Raw genomic sequence first — 18,410 nt, forward strand, 5'->3', positions numbered from 1 at the left:
AAGATGTTCTGTTCCAGCCACAGCTGTGACTGACCCTCAAGTGGGATGGGGGGCAGGGGTGTAGGTCCTCCTCTCCGTTGCCCACACGCATCCCAGTTTTCCAGAAGACAGCCCCCAGCCCTCAGCCAGCTGACGTCTCCCACCAGGGAAGCATGCCTCACTGTGTGCGTGCATTCAGGGATGACAGAAACACAACTGGGCAGTAAAAGGCCGAGAGAACATTCCAGAAACGCCAGCACCCTTAGCATTTCCAAAAGGCACCAGCCCTCCTGAGCCTGCCCCGTCCTGGTGCTGGAACGCAGCCCACCCATAAAGGGTCACGAATTCAGCAGGATCATCTGGAGAGCTTGTTACAATGCACGTCCCCAGGGGCCAGGGTCTCTCTGTTAAAATCGAACCTCAGGTGATTCCAACACAGGTGGCCCCAGACCACACCTGGAGGCCACCTCCCGCGCACAGACCCCACGGCCCGCACGCTGGCAGCCCGGTAAACCAGCTTCCTGTTCAGCAGGGCCCTGGAGCAAAGGCAGGAGGTGTGCAGGATGCGGGTCATTCACCTGAGCAACTCAGGCCCACAGGCATCCGGGTCAAGCTGGCCAGGTCCCCTCGCACTGACTGTGGGACCCTGGGCACGTCACCTGCTGAATGTGTGATCACCTGTAAAGGGCTCACACCCACTCATGGCCCAGAGAGGGCTCCCTCAGGAGCTGCCATCAAACTTACCCAACAAGCGAGGGTCCCTGGAAATCCCACCAAGTCCCCATCACTGGGGGCCAACAGCCCAGTCAGTCATCCCCTGACTTATGGAGTTGTCACTGCACATGTGTCCAGCACCAGAGGGGAGGCATCAGGGAGCTCCTTCCTCTCTTGCCCGACACAGAGGGCCTGGAAAGTTCTGTCTGCACCCAGAGCCCCGCACCTGCACTCTGCCTGATGGTGGCCCGGGCGCTATGCTCTGGCTCTCCCCAGGTCACCAACTCAGGTCAGGGGGCCTTTGCTTACCAGGGCCACTCCACTGGACACTCATCCCACTCACAGGGACACCAGCTCACAGGCCTCACACCCAGAGAGAAGCATGAGCCCGGGAAAGGGGTCTGGTCACTGTGACATAAAAGGAAAGGAAGGCAGAAAAATGATGCTTCCACAGGGGAGGACTCGGGGTACGTGGGCCCCCCCATATCCGAAGGCTGCTGGGAAGGAGGGCGACTTGTGTTCGGATCGAGGCCACAAGACAGCAGTCACTGGGGAGTGTTCTGAATCAACGAAGGAAAAGGCTTCTTAGAAGCAGAACAATCAAGAAGCGCAACGGGTTGCCTGGGGCTGAAAGCATCCCATGCAAATGTGTCCTCCAGAAGCCACGTGGACCTCAGGTGTTGCAGCCAAGAGCAGGCTGCTTGGGTTCAAGATCTCTGCCTCGGTCTTCCCTCAGTTGTAAAATGGAGATAATAATGGTGCCTGCCTCATGAGGTTTCTGAGTATAAAATGAGGCCATAAGCATAACGAGCTTGACCCAGAGTCTGGCTCATGGGAGCACTCCACTCCTGTTAGATGCTGTTATTGCCTCGTTACAAAGGGCGGTGGAAACACCAGGAGAATGAGGTCAATCCCAGGAGGCTTCATGGCAGAGGTGATATCTGAGCTGGCACTGGAAGGTGATGGAAGGGGAACGCGGTCTGGGATTTGGAAGTTGGAGCCCATAGGGAGGTGTGTATGTCAGGAGATGTGAGGAAGGGTGCTGGCCTCAGAGGTAGAGTCATGGGGAGTACCCCAGCAGCCCCCGGTAACCACCTGGGACTCAACAGCCTCATCTGCAAAAGAGGCAATGACGTCCCCTTCAGGGTGGCTGTGAATCACAGGGAGGCCGCAGATCTAAGTGTACAGACGTGCCGGGTTTATGTATAGAACTGGGGAAATGGCCGCTGAACTGCAATAATCCACTGAACACCAACTGCATATACCACCTTCTTAGACATTCTTAGACATCCCAGGACGTGGGAGCAGAGAAGGCAGGTTTTCTGCCACCACAGCCCGCTCCACTGGGGCAGGCACGGATCTTCTAGGTCCTCAGGTTCCGGGCGACCGGAGCCAGGGAACCACACAAAGGCCCAGCTGTGGCTGCTGAGAGCCCTGATGGCCCATGTGCGTCACCCATGCCTTGAACAAGGGACCTGGGGACCTGCATCAGGTGAGCGTTCATGAAAAGCACCAACAAAGGACCCCAGAGGTGGGGACAGAGCCTGGCATGCAACCAACAGACGAAGGGATAGCTGTTCAAGTGCCACACTGCACCCTGCTCTGTGGACACACAAAATGCCGGGGCCAGGAGAGGCAGAGTTCAAGTCAGGGATGACAAACCCAGACACGCTCAGATATCCAGATGGTGTCTGCCATCGGGATGATGGCCATCACGACCTGAAAACTGAGGTCACCTCTGCCTCAGCCAGCGGTCGACCCCCGGGTGTGGACAGGGCAGGTCATGCAAGTGGCAGCAGATGAGGCACATGCCAAGCAGCTGGCCAGAGCGGGAGAGAGATACTGACCTTAGGTCAGTCCAACCTGGCCCCCATGAACCTCACAACACGGATGAATTACCAAGCCAGGAGCCGCCAGAAGAGCATCTCAACCTATACACCCTCCTTAGGCCACCAACAGAAACCACAGATGCAGGCCTCTCTCTCTGTGCCTCAACTTCCCCATCTATAGAATGGGTTATACTAATAGTACCTGCTTCTTGGGGAGGGTTGCTGGGAGGATTAGATGAGCTAACACAAGTAAACACCCCACAGACACATAAGACGACAACTCTGATGGTACCCGCTGGCTTGGCCGGCCCCTGTATGGTTTTCCTCCAGGCCGGGGAGGCAGCATGGAGTGATGGGAAGGATTTAAAGTCACATTAGGCCCTCGCATCCCCAATCACCCCGCAAGGCCACCTCACTCCTTGGGCTTCACTTTCATCTCTTAACCAGTTCACAGGTTTGTCATGGAGATCAAACAGGATGCAGTACGCAAAGGGGCTTTGGAAACTGCAGGGCATGGAGGTGGGCAGGTGCCCATGCACCCAACATAAAGACGCGGCTCACACATCCACGCGGGTGGCAACCAGGGAGCCAGCCAAGGCCACCCTTCAAGGCCCGGGTGACCCACTTATGTCTCCCACATCACCCTTCTGAATCTAGGTGAGGGCCTCCATTTTACCATCTCTCATGTTTCCCAAAGAACAAGTTTCCAGAAGATCAATATCCTAACTTGTTCCTCAACCAACACAGCTGCTTCCATCCTCAAAGGCCACCCAGACTCAGGGGAGAAGGCTCTGTCCCCAGGCCTGGCTGCAATCCCGCCCCTTTCAGCAGCTGTTCTTCCCTGAAGAACAGTCCAGAGCAAGGTTTCCCTCCCCAAAGTGAGCACTTCCAGCAACCCATGTACAGGGCCAGCCACATCCTGTCAGATGGAGTGTGTGTGAACACAAGGGCTCTGCAGTGGACCACCTCTGACTCCTGGTCCTGTCACGCACAGCTGTGACCACCCTGTGCCTCAACTTCCCCATCTGCAAAATAGGTTACACAGATAGTACTGACCTCCTGGGGAGGGATGCTTAGCTGAGCCTGCATATGCCAAGGCTCAGACTGGGTCTTGGCACTAAGTAAGTGCGAAGGGTTGCCCTTTTGTTACTGTCTGCCCTCCTCCCGGAACTGAAGGGATTTTAATGTTTGGTAAGTGATCTGTCGTATGTTTATAACCTTTGCCTAAAAGAAAGTTTAGGGATGGGTCTTCCCCGTTATTAAAACTAAGTAATATTGATCATTTTGGAAGATAAAGGAAAGAAACAAGAAATTTTAAAAACCACAAGGTCAATTTTGCACATCTGGGGTCAGCCCATATCGGTGTCTCGTCCTGTTCCCATCACTCCACAGGTCATCTCTGCAGCTCAGTGGACCCCTCCTGGGGGCAAAAGCAGCATCTCATCCGCTTCCAGGGCCACTCACCTTGAACCTCTCGGTAACACCCTCGGTGATGCTGACGGTGAACTCAGCTATCTTGGGAGGACGTGCTTTGCCTTTCTTGTGGTCAGGTTCATATTCAGTCTTAGTTTTCACGACCACCTTGTCCAGGAAACAGAAGCAAACAGTCAGTAGTACAGCCAGATACATTCAGACACACCTGTCCAAAGAGGACAGGTGGGGAAACCCTCGTTCAAAGTCACTATTTCACCAGGAAGTATTTCACAGAAAGAATGAGAACAGCCACCACTTATTAGAAAAACTCCTCTGTGCCGAGACTTTCAGAGAAATTACCCATTAATAATCCTGATAGCAGCCCCAGGAGGGAAAAATGATAACGGAGGGGCAGAGAAGTTAAGTACATCGGTCAAGGCCACGTAGCTAGTAGGCGGCAGGGCTAAGAGTAGTCAGCAGGGCTCCTGACTCCTCATTTGGGGCTCCCGACTCCTCATTTGGGGCTCCCTTCACTGCCCAGAGCTTCATTGGCCCAGGTGGTGGGAAGGATGCGTTGATTTTTTCACTGGTCTTCATATGCCGCCACGGGTAAAACAAGAAGAGTCAAGGGCACTATTTCCCTCCAGCACTAGGAAGGAGCAGGCAGCCAGCCTTCAAGCAAATCGACCTTGGGGAGTCTGTCGCTACCCCACCATCCTCCTCTCTCCCTTGTCTTGGCAACGGCCCTCAAAGGGTCTCCCTGCTCTGTGCCCCCTCCACTCTCCATTGTGAAGCGGGAGATGTTTTTCCAACCACGAAATCTGCTCTGCCTCTGCCCCGGGCAAACCCTTTCCCTACATCCCCCCGACCCAGCTTCAGCTGCGCCCTCACCCACCCCTCGAGCCTCCACCCTCGGATGCTCACAGCCTCTCCGCACCATCACTGCCCCCATTACACCCCGTTGCCAGGGCTGTTTCCTTCTCTGTCCCCACTGGACGGGGAGGCGAGGTGTCCGGGAGCAGTGTCCAGGGGCCATGTGTGTCTAGTCCCCAAATGCCCACCCCCCAGAGCAGAAGCCAGGAAGTTGGACTGGAGAGAGACAGCCCCCCACCCTCTTCCCCACCCAAGTGACAATGCCCTTCGCTGGGTGAACCACAGCGTGGGGACACACTGCCCTCCGTGATGGTGGGACCCAGGGCAGAACAAGCACTCAGGACACTGTGGGCGCTCCCAGACTGAGCCGTGACACCAGAGCCAGCCTCAGGAAGAAAGTGGCCCACGCCATGCGACACTGAAAAGTGATCCAAGGGCCACACCCCTTTAAAGCACACTCTTGCCTCCCTCCTCCCTCCTCCCTTCTGTTACATGCAGCTCTCACTGTGCTCAGTGCGACAGCCTGCGTGCCCATCCTGGGGGCACCCATCTCTGGGGCAGCACCTGGGCCTCACCCTGCCATCCTCGAACCCCAACTGTACCTGAGTAGCTGTGGGACCCTGAGCACACCCTTGGCTACTTGGAACCTCAGTTTCCCGGCCTGTGATATGGGTGCAAGGCTATCTGGTAGGGCTACTGTGAGGAGGAGGGAATCCATGGGACCCTGAGCCCAGTGGGGACCCGGTCAGGATCCCATCAGCCCGGATTCCATCTGCCTCTGCCACTAACAAGCTAGGTGACTACGGGCAAGTTCCTTAAACTCTCTGTGTCTCCATTTCCACATCTGTAAAATGGGGTAACAGCGGTAGTTACCTCCTAACATCAGCGTGTTAAAGTAATTGAAAGCCATAAAGCATGCAAACAAGTGCCCGGTGAGTAATAAGCATTCAAACACTTCAGCTGAGACTGGCCCTGACGCTGCTATGTGCTCTGTGACTACTGGCACTGTTGCACCTCAGAACCTCGGCGCTCAGCACACATTCTATTTACAACCTTAACTGTGTTATCTGCCCTCGGACACGTGTCCCCTGGGACAGGTGACATCACCTCCCTGAACCCTAGCTGGGAGCAACACGTTGCCGCTGTTTGGGTTAAGAGATGTCTCGTGAGAGTGCGGTCTGGCTCCAAGCAGGGCAGAGCAAGGGGTCCCACCAGAGCTTCCGCATTCTGGAGGATGGTAGCCTTCAGCCGAGTGACCTTGCGCACGTCCTATAAACTCCTGGAGACTCGGTTTCCTCATCTGTGACCTCAGAAATCTGGCCCAACCATCACTCCCTGCTAGAATGCCCATCTCTGGAGCATCTCAGGGATGGGAGACTCATCACCTTCAGAGCTGCTTAGGTTATCCTGGATGGCCTGATTGGTTGGCCAAAATTTCATACCTGCCTGAAACCTCCTCCCCGTTATAAGCCAACTATGTGCCAGACGGTTCTGGAATGGAACAGACTGAGGATGAAAGAGGAGGTTGAGTGGAGGCAATCACCTGACAGAGGTGCTTCCTGGGGATGCGGTGTCCCTGGCACAGGCTGAGGCAGGAGGGGAAGGTGGGCATGGTGGCGCCAGGCTGGGCTAACTGGGCAAGTCTGACACCTAGACAGGGAAGGGGGAGGCGAAAGCCGAGTCCTCAGGCAGCCCTGCCCCTCCCACAAAGCTTCTTTTGGACCATCGACGCCCCAGAGTGGCCCCACGTGACCCAGGTGCACAGGTGTGACCAGCTGATCCTCTTTTCTCGAAGTAAAACACCTGTTCCAGCATCGCTCTGGCCCCTGCTCCCTGCTCTCCTACCCAAACACAGACAACAGAGTTGGGGGAATCAAAACCACTCTGGGGAGCTGAGCACGGCTATCAAAAGGCCCACCATGGGAATAGTGGAATCCTGCAGAAAGGAAGGACCCATGGCAGGGATAGTCTCTCATCCCCACCCCTGCCCCACGGCCAGTAATCACCAACATGCCCCAAATAAACAACAAGCCCTGAGTCAGAACCTCCCTGCCAGGCATTAAATGAAACAATTAATGATGCCAGCACACTTGGGGGAACAGAGTGAGCTTCCTCGTGGCTGGGATGATTTTGAAAAGCTGCAAGGTGGTCAGAATGCATGTGTGTGGATAATTTTAGGTTTGAGTTTTACAATATAATTGTCTAGACTTTTAAGCGTTTTTAATGTTAACTCTTGAAAATATTGCTCTTAATGGACACAGAAACTACTTGATTGCAGGCGGTATTCAAGAAAGAGGGGATTCCTTAAATTCAACAAAAAGAAAAAAGAAAAAAAATCCCACTTTAAGGAGAGGATGATGAATGGCTGTCCCCAGTTACTTTAATACTGAGGAGCACGAGTGCTTATTTGGAGATTTCACAAAAGGAACAAAGAGAGGAAGGAGGCGGTGTAGGAGCGCGCACCCTGCCGCATCTACCGCCGATGTGGGAGGGGTGGGCGCACAGGGTAAGGAGGGGGATTCAGCCCCTAGGGAGGGCCCATCTGGCCAAGGAGAGGGGCCTCTCCACCCCAAAGGGGCAAATCGGGCTGAAACTGCATCATCCGGGAAGGCACGAGGGGCAGCCGCACCACTCCTGGGCTCACCCCAGAACCAGAGCTCCTGGTACCCCGGGGCAGGGACGAGCGGGGCTGGGTTGTAGGTGGAGGGGCCAGGGGCCTCTCTCGGACAAGAGTCCCACGAAAATCAAGAAGGGACCCTACCCCGACCGCGTTCCATTGTCAGGAAGAAGCTGTCATCTAAGGCGGGGCGGGGGTGGGGGGGGCCAGATCACCCGATCCAGAATCCCGCGCGGGTACGTGGTCCTCCGAGGGGCGTCCTCCACCCCGCCCGAGCCCGCCCCCAGTTCGCGTCCCCAGCGCACGCGGCGCGTTTCTTTTGTTGCGGCCGCCACCCGAGATTTGGGGGTGCGCACCCGGCGGTCCTGGGTACCGGGGGCCTCTCACCTTATCCGGGGGCGGGAACTGCAGTTGATTGACATCAAGGGGCGTCATCAGGGGGATGGTGTCGAAGCCATCCTCCAGCAGCGGCTGCTTGGTGCCCTTCTCCGCGAAATTGTTCCCCAACTTCACCATGGTTCCGGGAGACCCGAGGCTGCCGCCTGCGGAGCGAGGGCCAGGCGGGGGTCACCGCGAGCAGGACCCACCCGCTGTCCCGGGCGTCGGCGAGCTCTCCGGCCCCCGCCTCGTCTCCGAGGAGGGGTCGTGAGGACGCAGAGGTCGCGGCCCGAGGGCTGGGGGGTGGGTGCTGTATATTTATGGACTCACCCGCTGGGCAAAAGCGCCGAGCTCAGGGACGCCTAGCAGCCAGGGAGGGGGCGCCGCCCCTGCCCGCGGGTCTAGACGCGTCCCCGGTCCTGGCGACGCCTCGCCGGTGACTTGCCCAGGGACCCCTGTCCCTCCCACCTGGGGAGATGCGCGGCCCTGTACCCGGCTCCCCGGCGGAAGGGTCCAACCCGGGCGCCCCGCGGCCCCGCCTGCCGGCCAGCACTCACCCCACGCCCGGCTCCGGCAGGTCTGTACTCCGACCGCACTCCGAGCCTCTGCGTCGCCCGCTCCCGCTCACAGCAATGGCAGAGGCGGCGCCGCGCGGGGCCGGGGCGGGGGCGCCAAGCGATTGGGCTCCCTCCCACCGCTCGCCACCTCCCTTCCTGCCGCTCCCGGGGGTTAACTGCGCGCGGTGAGTGCGTGCGTGTGGCGGCGGCGGCAGCCTTGACGCAGCGCGCGCGCGCCGGCCGCACAAAGAAGCGCGGGGCGGGCGCAGGGGGGCGCTCCCCGTGGACCCCGCGGTCCCCGGGACCTCGGCGGGGGTGGGGGGGCAGATAAGGAGGATGGGATCGCGCCCCGGATGGGAGGCTCGGAGGGCGCCACAGGGCTGGAGGCCGGGGATAGAGGGAAAGAGAGGTGCGGGCTGCGCAACCCCGGGGCGGCGGCCGGGGCGCGAGGCCATTCGAAGCGAGAGAGGGGCGGGGGGATCCTAGGGATAGAGCGATCCCCCAAACTGGGGGAAATGGTGCCCCCCTTGCAGCCGAGCCGACCTGGGAGTCCTGAAGGATAGGGAAGGGTCCTGCGGGGGAGGGTTCCAGGAGGCGGTGGGCGGTGGCAGAGACCAGAGCGTGGTCTGGTTAGTGCGTGGCTGGCTTGGGGAGAGGGCGACAAAAAGAGGGCGTGTCCCTGGTGAAAGGAGGCTCGGATGGGAATGGAGGGGGGAGTTTTTCGGTGGTACAGGATGTGGAGGGAGCGCTCTCCAGAGCTGGGGACGGTGTCCGGACGTGGGGGGACGCCCAGGGTAGCGGGAGGGAAGGAATCCAGGGCAAAGAGAGCGCTTCGCGTGACGCATTGGAGCGTTTCTCTGGTCTGGTCGGAAGGTAAAGCTGGGGTCCGCTCCCGGCAGCCGCAGCCTCGATCATCCAGGGCGCAGAGAAGGGGCGTCCTGGAACGAAGAAGGGGGTTTCTAACCCGATCCTTCGGCCCTCTCTCCCCCCATCGGGGCCACTGTCGCAGCTGCCCAGATTAGGGCCCCATTTTATAGACTTCCAACCAGCCCTAGCCTAGGACTCCCCGGATGAGAAACTGCGGGGTTTCGGGGAACAAGACCAGGTGCGGGAGGAAGGCTGCTGCTGGAAAAAGGGCACCTCCCAGGCCCCTCTGTCCTGCTGGGACACAGAGTAGGTGTCCCCCAAAGTCTTACTTTGACACCCTTTGCCTGATTCTGTTTTGCGTGGCTGATGGCCTGAGACCCAGCGTTCTCCATCTGCCGCCTGAGAACCATGAGAGAAGCACCCCGGCAGAACCTCCTCTCCATGTAGCTAGAGAACAGGAACACTATTCTCTCACTGCCTGCTGAGCCTTGAGCCACCAGGTCAGTCTAGGAACCTGGCCATGGGCACCTTGATTTCAAAATCCCCGAGAGGGCACAAGCAGATGAGGCGCCTGGATTTCTCTTAACTGGGCCCAAGTCCTCAGCAGGGTCCATGTGAGCCTTTGACCGCAGGGCAGCCTGGCAGGACCCAGGCTCTTGGCACTACCCCTGGCCAGCCCAGGAAGGGCTGGTGTCCCAGACGCAGGCACCTTGGGGCCTGGCATCAGCATCCTTCTGGCAAAGGCCCTTTGAACGCAAGACTGGTACAGTGATAAGGTATCTGTGTGTGGTCCAGGTTCTTACAGGGGACCAGGGGGGGCCTCCTCCCTGACGCTTCGTTACTTCCTGCAGCAGTTGAAGAAGAGCAGCTAGAATCTGCTCAGGTGCTGGTTTAGGTGCGTCCCTGGCCAGACTAAGCTTACAGATCACAAGAAACCTTGTGGGCTTCATTCACCGAGGGAATAGCTTTGTCCCCATCTTAGGCCCCAACACGCACACACACAAACACTGCAGTCAGAATCCCACACAGGGAGCTGCAGGGTGGGCCTCCTGGGCCCTGTGTGGACCCCTCTCCCCCTCAAAGGCTCTGTCAGCTGAGGAGGACAGAGACAAGGATGGCCCATGTTTGTCCCAGAGACAGCAGGGGACAGTCGCCAGTTGCTTTTCCATGCTGTCCTGGGTTTTGACTGGTGCCGGTCACTGGGACTCTGCAGCTTCGTTCTGTGCGGGATTTTTGTGGGTGCCCAGGCCGCACCAGACCCTGTGAAGGGCACACACGTGCACGATGCAATTCACAAGACACGCAGCGCCCCCCATCAGCAGCTGATGGACAGGGGAAATGAAATGGCACCGCTTCCAAAGGAGCAGAGAGCCCGCCAGTGGGAGCGACCTCGTCCACTGCGGGGGGGGGGGGGGGGAAGGCAGGAGGCTGTGGGCAAAGGATGAGATCCTCCAGGGGGGCCCGAGGGAGACCAGCGTGGGCGGAAGGTCTCCCAGGCGGGGATGCATGTGTAGGCAGATGTCAGTTTCCCAGGCCTGCTGTAACAAATTACCCCAAACTGGAAGGCTTAAAACCACAAATGTATCATCTCACAGCTCTGGAGGCCAGAGTCCGAGATCAAGGGGTCAGCCAGGCCACACTCCCTACAGAGACTGCAGGGGAGAACCTGTTCCTGCCTCTACCAGCTTCCGGTGGCGCCCGGCATTGCTAGGCTTGTGGCCACATCCCTCCAGTCTCTGCCTCCATGATCGCCCTGCCCTCTCCTCTCCTCTGTGTCTCCTATAAGGGCACTTGTCATTGGATTTTGGGACCACTGGGATGATCCAAGGTAATGTTCTCTCAAAATCTGTGATCACGGGGCTTCCCTGGTGGCGCAGTGGTTAAGAATCCACTTGCCAATGCAGGGGACACGGGTTCGAGCCCTGGTCTGGTAAGATCCCCCATGCCGCGGAGCAACTAAGCCCGTGCACCACAACTACTGAGCCTACGCTCTAGAGCCCACGAGCCACAACTACTGAGCCCCTGTGCCACAACTACTGAAGCCCGCGTGCGTAAAGCCCGTGCTCTGCAACAAGAGAAGCCACCGCAACGAGAAGCCCGCGCACCGCAACGAAGAGTAGCCCCTAGCTCACCGCAACTAGAGAAAGCCTGTGTGCAGCAACGAAGACCCAACAACAGCCAAAAATAAATAAATAAATAGATACATTAAAGAAATAAAAAATGTTTAAGAAAAAAATCTGTAATCACATCATTTGCCCTATAAGGCAATATTCACAGATTCCGAGGGTTAGATTTGGACGTCTTTGGGGGGGCCACCACTGAGCTCACCACAAGTGTCAAACCTGCAAGGGTGCAGTGATTTGGGGAACTCAGGGTTGTAGATGGTTCTGGGAGAGGCAGGGTAGGGTCTTGGCTAGAGATGAGGTTGAAGAGGCCAGTCACAGAACTGGGGACCAGTGAAGCTGTGTTGTGGGACAAACTGATTTAAGGTGTTTTCACAGTGTCCACAGAGTGAAATCTGTGTGAAATACACTATGCTCTTCCCTCAGACCCCAGTTTCATCCTAGCACCAGCAATCTGTGACTCCTAGTGATTCACAGGATTTTTGACATGGATTTGGTTTTTCTAGATGACTCTTTTAGGGACATTTCTAGGGTTATGATCCCTTTCTAGGGACAGAGCCATCACTGTGCAGATGAGTACAGTATAACCGCCGCCCCATCCACCTTCCACCGGGCAGGGCAGCCAACTGCTGCTCCCCAGCACTCAAGACCCTGTCATTTCCACTTCCTAGCCTCTCGGCGACCTTCTTTGTCCCACTGTTCGGAGCCCAGGCTGCCACGGCAGGAGGCAGTGTGACAGTCTGATTTCCAATCCTCTCTCCCGCTTCTAGCTGTGTGACTTTGGACAAGTTGCTTATCTTCTCTGTGCCTCAGTTTCCCCATCTATAAAATGGAAAGAATAATAATAATACCTCCATCACAGTGTTGCGAGACTCAAATGAGCTATTATGATATTAAAAACAAAACAACACAGTGCCTGCTTTGGCTCTTATGATGGCTTTGACCTCTAATTAGGTACCCTGCAGTGTCTTCTTGGTAGTGATGCTGAGGCCAGGAGGAGGTGGTAGAGGCATGTCACGAGTGTGGGGTTAGTGCTCAGAGTGACTAAGGAGATCCTCCCCAGGTCCTGAGGAGCTTCTTTGTAGCTCAAGGAAGTAAATTCCTAGTCCCAGGCCACACAGTGCCGGGCAGAGGCGGGCCAGGCTCTGGGCTCACCCGGCAGGCTTCCCCATAACCAGCCTGATCCCCAGCACAGGAGCAAATTCTGGCAAAAGAAATATTTTTCATTTCTCCATCCCCCGTGCCTAGAACAGGGCCTGGTGCACAGCGAGTACACAGGAACCGTATGTTAAATGGAGTAGGCATCCACTCATCTTACATTCACAGTAGATTCAGACATTGAAATGTCAGGTTTGTAAAGCCAAGTTCAAGTGTGTAGTGAGAAAATTCACGGTCTAATTCAAGCTGAAGGCAAGGTGGCCCATAGCATCACCAAGACATTCTCCTTCCTAGGTTTAACCCTGCTGCAAATGCTCATTTCTGGAAAATGCCAAACCTTATTTTAAAATGTATGATGTGTAGACAAAATCATAAATACAGTGATTTTTATGATTTTACTGTTTCATTTACCTTTGTAGTCCCTAACCCTCTGCACACATTAGGGACTCAGTAAATGGTTAAGAAATGAATGAGCGATATTTTTATTCCTTTCTTTGTACTTGTAGAAACTAAATAAACAGGATTATGGGGCTCCAAGTCATTTGGTGAGCTCTTAACATTTTTAAACAGAACTGTATGTGTATCGGGGGTTTTAGGAGTCTTGGGGGGGCAGTTGGGGGGTGGGTTGTTTGTTGCTGCCTGTAGAGTCTTAATGAACCACTCAGCGGTTCCTAATTTTCCCCAAATGTTTCTAAGATCAACCTCGCTTTGGCTGTGAGGCCCTTGACCTTGGCGGGGTTGTGGGGGTCAGGGGTTGTGAGCAAGAAAGACACGGGGCTCTGGAGAGTGGCTCTCTCGGGACCTCCGTTTTCTAGTCTACAAAATGACGGGAGTGATCACAAAGGTTTCCTTTTCTCAGTTCCAAGATTTGGGATATAAGAAAAGATGATTTTATTTATTTTTTTTTTTTGCGGTACGCGGGCCTCTCACTGTTGTGGCCTCTCCCATTGCGGAGCACAGGCTCCGGACGCGCATGCTCAGCAGCCATGGCTCACGGGCCCAGCCGCTCCTCGGTACGTGGGATCCTCCCGGACCAGGGCACGAACCCGTGTCCCCTGCATCGGCAGGCAGACTCCCAACCACTGCACCACCAGGGAAGCCCAGAAAAGATGATTTTTAAAATCCTTCCCATTGGAGTCCCATTTTTGGATTTGCAGTCAGAGCATTGCCATTCTGGGCGATCGATGCACGTAAAGTCAGCAGAAGTTGAATTTTTTGGTTGGGTAATCGTCTCCAAGATGCTGGTAGCTCCGAATTCCTATGGTTTGCACAACGCAGGCTGCTTTCAAACGTTCAAACCTGTCCAACCCTAAAATCAAGGACGGTAGAGTAGAAAAATATTCAGGACAAGGAACGTCACTGTCCGGCGAAGGAACCTAAAAGATTATTTCTTGACCCCAAGGTTTTCCATGTCAGCAGAGAGGGAGGGGGAGGGAGGAGTGACACCACCTCCCTCAACCCCGACAGAAGAGGCTGAGGGCAGGGGAGCAGCACGTGCGGTTCCAAGGAGAACATCCAATAGTTTCCCTTTATTGGGCAGGTCGGGGGTGGGTTTCAAGTTCAGAAGATACATCTCCATGGTCCTGCCTGGGGAGGAAATGCAGATCAAATGACCACGCATCTTGGGATCAAGGGTTTTCCAGAGGTTGAATAATCCTCTAGTTCCACAACCTCGTTTTTCATTTTACATCCAGGGAAGATGAGGCCAGCCCAGAGTAGGGTGTAGAACCTGTCCCTGCGGCTTTCGGCTTTTGGGTCAGCTCCCAAGGGACCCATGGCGGTGAACTCACAGACCAGGTGAGCTCCCACCCCTCGCACTTCGCCTCCCAGGCACCCCGTCTGTGCTGGGGGCACCAACGGTGCCGTGCTGGGCCCCCTGCAGACCCGCTCCCGCCACCCCACTCTCTGTCTGGGCCTGCAGAGACCATGGCTTACGTCAGTGCCCTCTGGCCAATAGGGTCCTGCGTCCCAGCCACCTCAGGCTGGCCCTGAAGAAGGTGGGCCACGTCCCTGAAGTGTCCCTTGAAGAAGGTCACTCAGGAGGAGCCCAGGGCCCTCTGCCTGCCTCCCCGCTGACCCAGGAATAGTCACAGCTCCCCCAGTGCTCAGTCCGGCTACAGAACCACATCTTCTGGGCCCCTGGTCACATCCCTCCTCAAACGATCCCATTTTAGCGGGCCACCTGCTACCTCTTGGCATCTTGACCGATACAAATGCCGAGGGAGAACATTTTTTGCTCCTGCCTGGACCCTCTCTGGAGCCTCCAGGAAGACCCCTACCCCCTGCCCCGCCCCTCCTCCTGGGTGAAGAACTAGATGAGGAGGAGGATGAAATACTTTCTCTGCCATTATCTTTTTTCTTTCTCTTTTTAGCTTCACAAAAATTCCGAAGTGGTAGGGGGCAGGCATCGTTATACCCATTTTACAGATAAAGGAACCATAATAATAGGTAGAAAGACTGTACCAACAACACCTAATGGGCAGTGAATGCTGATAAGTGCTCTCTAGGCACTGACTATCAATCCCCTCTAACCACTGTGTGAAGTCCTATTATTCCATCTCTCAGAGGACACCACTGAGGCTGAGATGAGATATGCCCCTTAAGACAATGCTCAGAAGGTATGTTGGTAGAAGAACATCAGGACATATCAAGAACCTAGTCAAAGTGTAGATTCCCGATCAAAACTGCAGCTCCCTCCCTCCCTCTGCTCCAAGCCCTGGCCAGATGCTCTTGCCCTCTGATGGGAGAACCCGGCTGCCTCTGCTTTCCCCTCCCTCCCTTCCTTCCAAGTTCCACTTAGGACAAGAAACGGGGGAGGGGGAATACCCTAAATCTGAATACCATAAACTCTGGTCCTGAGTTTATGCCACCCATTGGAGTCATACTAGCAACATGGCCTTAGGCAAAGCACCAACCCACCTGGGCCTCAGTTTCCCTTTACATAAAATGAGGGGGTTGGGCTAGAACCATAACTTAATTCCCCTCCAGCTTCAAAGCCACACCCACCCCCATTTGGTTCACTCTCCCATGACAAGAATGGCCCGGGATGGGGCTTCCCTGGTGGCGCAGTGATTAAGAATCCGCCTGCCAATGCACGGGACACCGGTTCAAACCCTGGTCCAGGAAGATCTCACCTGCCGCGGAGCAACTAAGCCCGTGCGCCACAACTACTGAGCCTGTGCTCTGGAGCCCACGAGCCACAACTATTGAGCCTGTGTGCCACAACTACTGAAGCCCACGAGCCTAGAGGCCGTGCTCCGCAGCAAGAGAAGCCACCGCACACCGCAACGACCCCTGCTGGCTGCAACCAGAGAAAGCCCGCGCGCAGCAACGAAGACCCAACGCAGCCAAAAAAAAAGAATGGCCCAGGATGAATCAGAACCCAAGTTACGGAGAACATGTTGAGGTCTAGCAAGGTACTGCACACGACCTGGGGAATAAAGTACCAGGGCCATCTAATTCCATCCAGCTTTTACCCTGCTCAGTTCAGAAGCATTTTCACATCACCCAGCACCAGCTAAGAACCAGGTTTCCAGCCTGTAACAATAACTCGTGTTAAATTATTTAGCTGGTAAATGATTATAAAAGCCTTTTGCCAAAGTAAAGAACCAGAGAAAGGCCAAATCCTAATAACAGTAATAGCATCGTATGGTGGAATTAATTATTGAATTTTTTAAAAGCCCACAGATGGATGAGTGCAATACATTCCACGCTCTGTGGAGCCAGGGTCCCTGGGAGAGTGTCTAAAATTCACAGCATCTCAGGAGTGTGCTGGAGACTACACAGCACAAGGCTCAACTGCATTGCAGGCAGCTCAGCTATGACCTAATGGGGCTGTTCTATCCGGAATGTATCCTTTCCTGAGGCTGGGGCTGGGATTTGGTTAGTTGAAGCCCAGCGAAATTAGCACATGGCTGATCCACAGGCTCTGAGCTGAGCTAGGACTCCTGGCCATGGCATGATTTTTTTTCTTACATCCATAACTTATAACCTTTTCTCTGTCGGGCAGGCTCCCCTGTGTCTCTGGTCCAGCAGGGGAATGGGGGTGGGTTTACCCAAAGATTGAAATTTTCCTCATTTTGGACCACAGTTATTCTAACGTGTAAGGTATGTTGCCCTGTCTTCCAAAACAAAGGATGTTGAAAAGAATCTTACCCTTTCTTGAAGAATGGGGTCAGCTTTCTGCACGAGCTGGACAGGGAGCACAGGGCCGGGAGCCCTCCCACACTGAGTGTCCCCAGGCTCCCGGGGCTTGGTTAGTGCCTATTTATTGACATCTCTGTGGCCTCCATCCCCTCAGGGGGCTGCCGGTAACCATCCTCACCAGTCACCCCATTACCTCCTTCCAACTTGCTGTGAGCAAAATATCCAAATTGCCAGATTTATTAGACTAAATCAAAAAAAGGAGAAAGGGGGCTGCAGTGGGTTGAACGGTGTTCCCTAAAAAGTCATGTCCACCTGGAACCTCAGAATGTGACCTTTCTTGGAAATGGGGTCTTCTTTGCAGATATAATTGGTTGAGGCTTGGGATGAAATCACCCTGGATATAGGATGGGCCCTAAATCCAATGACCTGTGTCCTTATAAGAAGAGGAGGGGACACAGAGAGACATACAGAAGAAAAGGCCAGATAATGACAGAGGCCACAGCGCAGAGAGATGTAGCTACAAGCTACAACGCTGAGGATTGCCACTAGCCCCTGGAAATTAGGAGAGAGGCATGCAGCAGATCCTCCCCTGGCGCCTTCAGAGGGAGCACGCCCTGCTGACACCTTGATTTTGAACTTCCTGCCTCCAGAACTGGGAGAGAGTACATTTCTATTGTTTTAAGCACCGCCCCCCCCCCCCCCCCCCCAGTTTTTGGTCATTTGTTACAACAGCCCTGGGAAACTAACACAGAAACTCTTCAGCCCAAACAACTTCCTTAATGTTTTTACATTTTTTAAATCTTAAACCAGTGCGTATTTTAACATCATACGCGTTTCTTTAAATACCCCTTTAGAGTTTTCAGAGCATTTCACAAGCATGAATTTCCACGATTAAAGCTTGGTAGAGTGGAGGGTACCTGCTCCGTGCTGCCATCTTAGCTGGGTGGTCATCACAGGAGCTTGCTAACTCCTGTCCAGAGCCCTATTCACGACGTGGTGCTTCCTCCCCTCGAGAGGAGAGCCTGCACTCTGGGGTCTAGAATCACAAACCTGCATTTCAGAGCTGGGATGGAACTTGGTGTTAGTCCATGGCTGTGATTCTCAAGGTGGGGCTCCCAGACCAGCGGCAGCAGTCTTGTCTGGGAACTGGTTAGACGTGCACATTCTCAGGCTCCACCCCGGACCTGCTGGATCAAAGACTGGTTTAACAAGCCTTACAGGTGACTCCCATGCACACACAGGTTTCAGAATCATTGCTTCCAGGTTTGCAAACTGGAATTCTGTAGGCTGGGCTAGGATAGATACACAGATATGTTTTGCTTGTTTGCACTTTAAAATAAATTGCTTGCATTGGAAATATTGAAAAACCAGGAGACTGCATAAAACATCCAGATTTCCTGCCTTCTTTTGAAAAATTGGGGGATCTAAGAATAGAGGTATTCCTGTGTGGCAAAAATCAGCTGCATAGGGATAATGGCTGCCCACCCCCCCCATCCGCCTTACACCTGTGCTACCTTGCCTGCTTGGCCCCTGTAGGCACTTGAGTTTGAGACGCTAATCTAATCCAATACCTCATTTTACAGTTGGGGAAACTGAGGGACAGATAAGGGAATGAGCACTTTCCAACATGTTTGCCGGGTGACGGGCAGCTCAGAAGCCTTTGCAGGTACTTGGGCAAACACAGAGGTTCATCATGGGGCACCTGGGAAAACTGCGATCCTGAGGCAGTCAGCCCTGAAATTAGAAACCCTCAGTG

The 18,410-nt window shown here is 54.9% G+C and overlaps 1 protein-coding gene across 1 annotated transcript in view; it reads right to left on the minus strand.

The window, feature by feature from the left end:
• Positions 1-8,400, minus strand: part of NSG1 (neuronal vesicle trafficking associated 1) — a 30,130-nt gene extending 21,730 nt beyond the window's left edge. The window contains exons 1-3 of the mRNA XM_079706732.1: positions 8,361-8,400; positions 7,813-7,967; positions 3,987-4,103 (exon numbers count right to left, since the gene is read on the minus strand). Coding sequence (XP_079562858.1) covers positions 3,987-4,103; positions 7,813-7,941 — 246 coding nt within the window. The 5' untranslated portion in view covers positions 7,942-7,967; positions 8,361-8,400. The remainder of the gene's footprint in view (positions 1-3,986; positions 4,104-7,812; positions 7,968-8,360) is intronic.
• Positions 8,401-18,410: the final 10,010 nt, after the last annotated feature.

The sequence above is a fragment of the Hyperoodon ampullatus genome (genome assembly GCF_949752795.1).
Source record: "Hyperoodon ampullatus genome assembly, chromosome: 1".
Classification (NCBI taxonomy): domain Eukaryota; kingdom Metazoa; phylum Chordata; class Mammalia; order Artiodactyla; family Ziphiidae; genus Hyperoodon; species Hyperoodon ampullatus.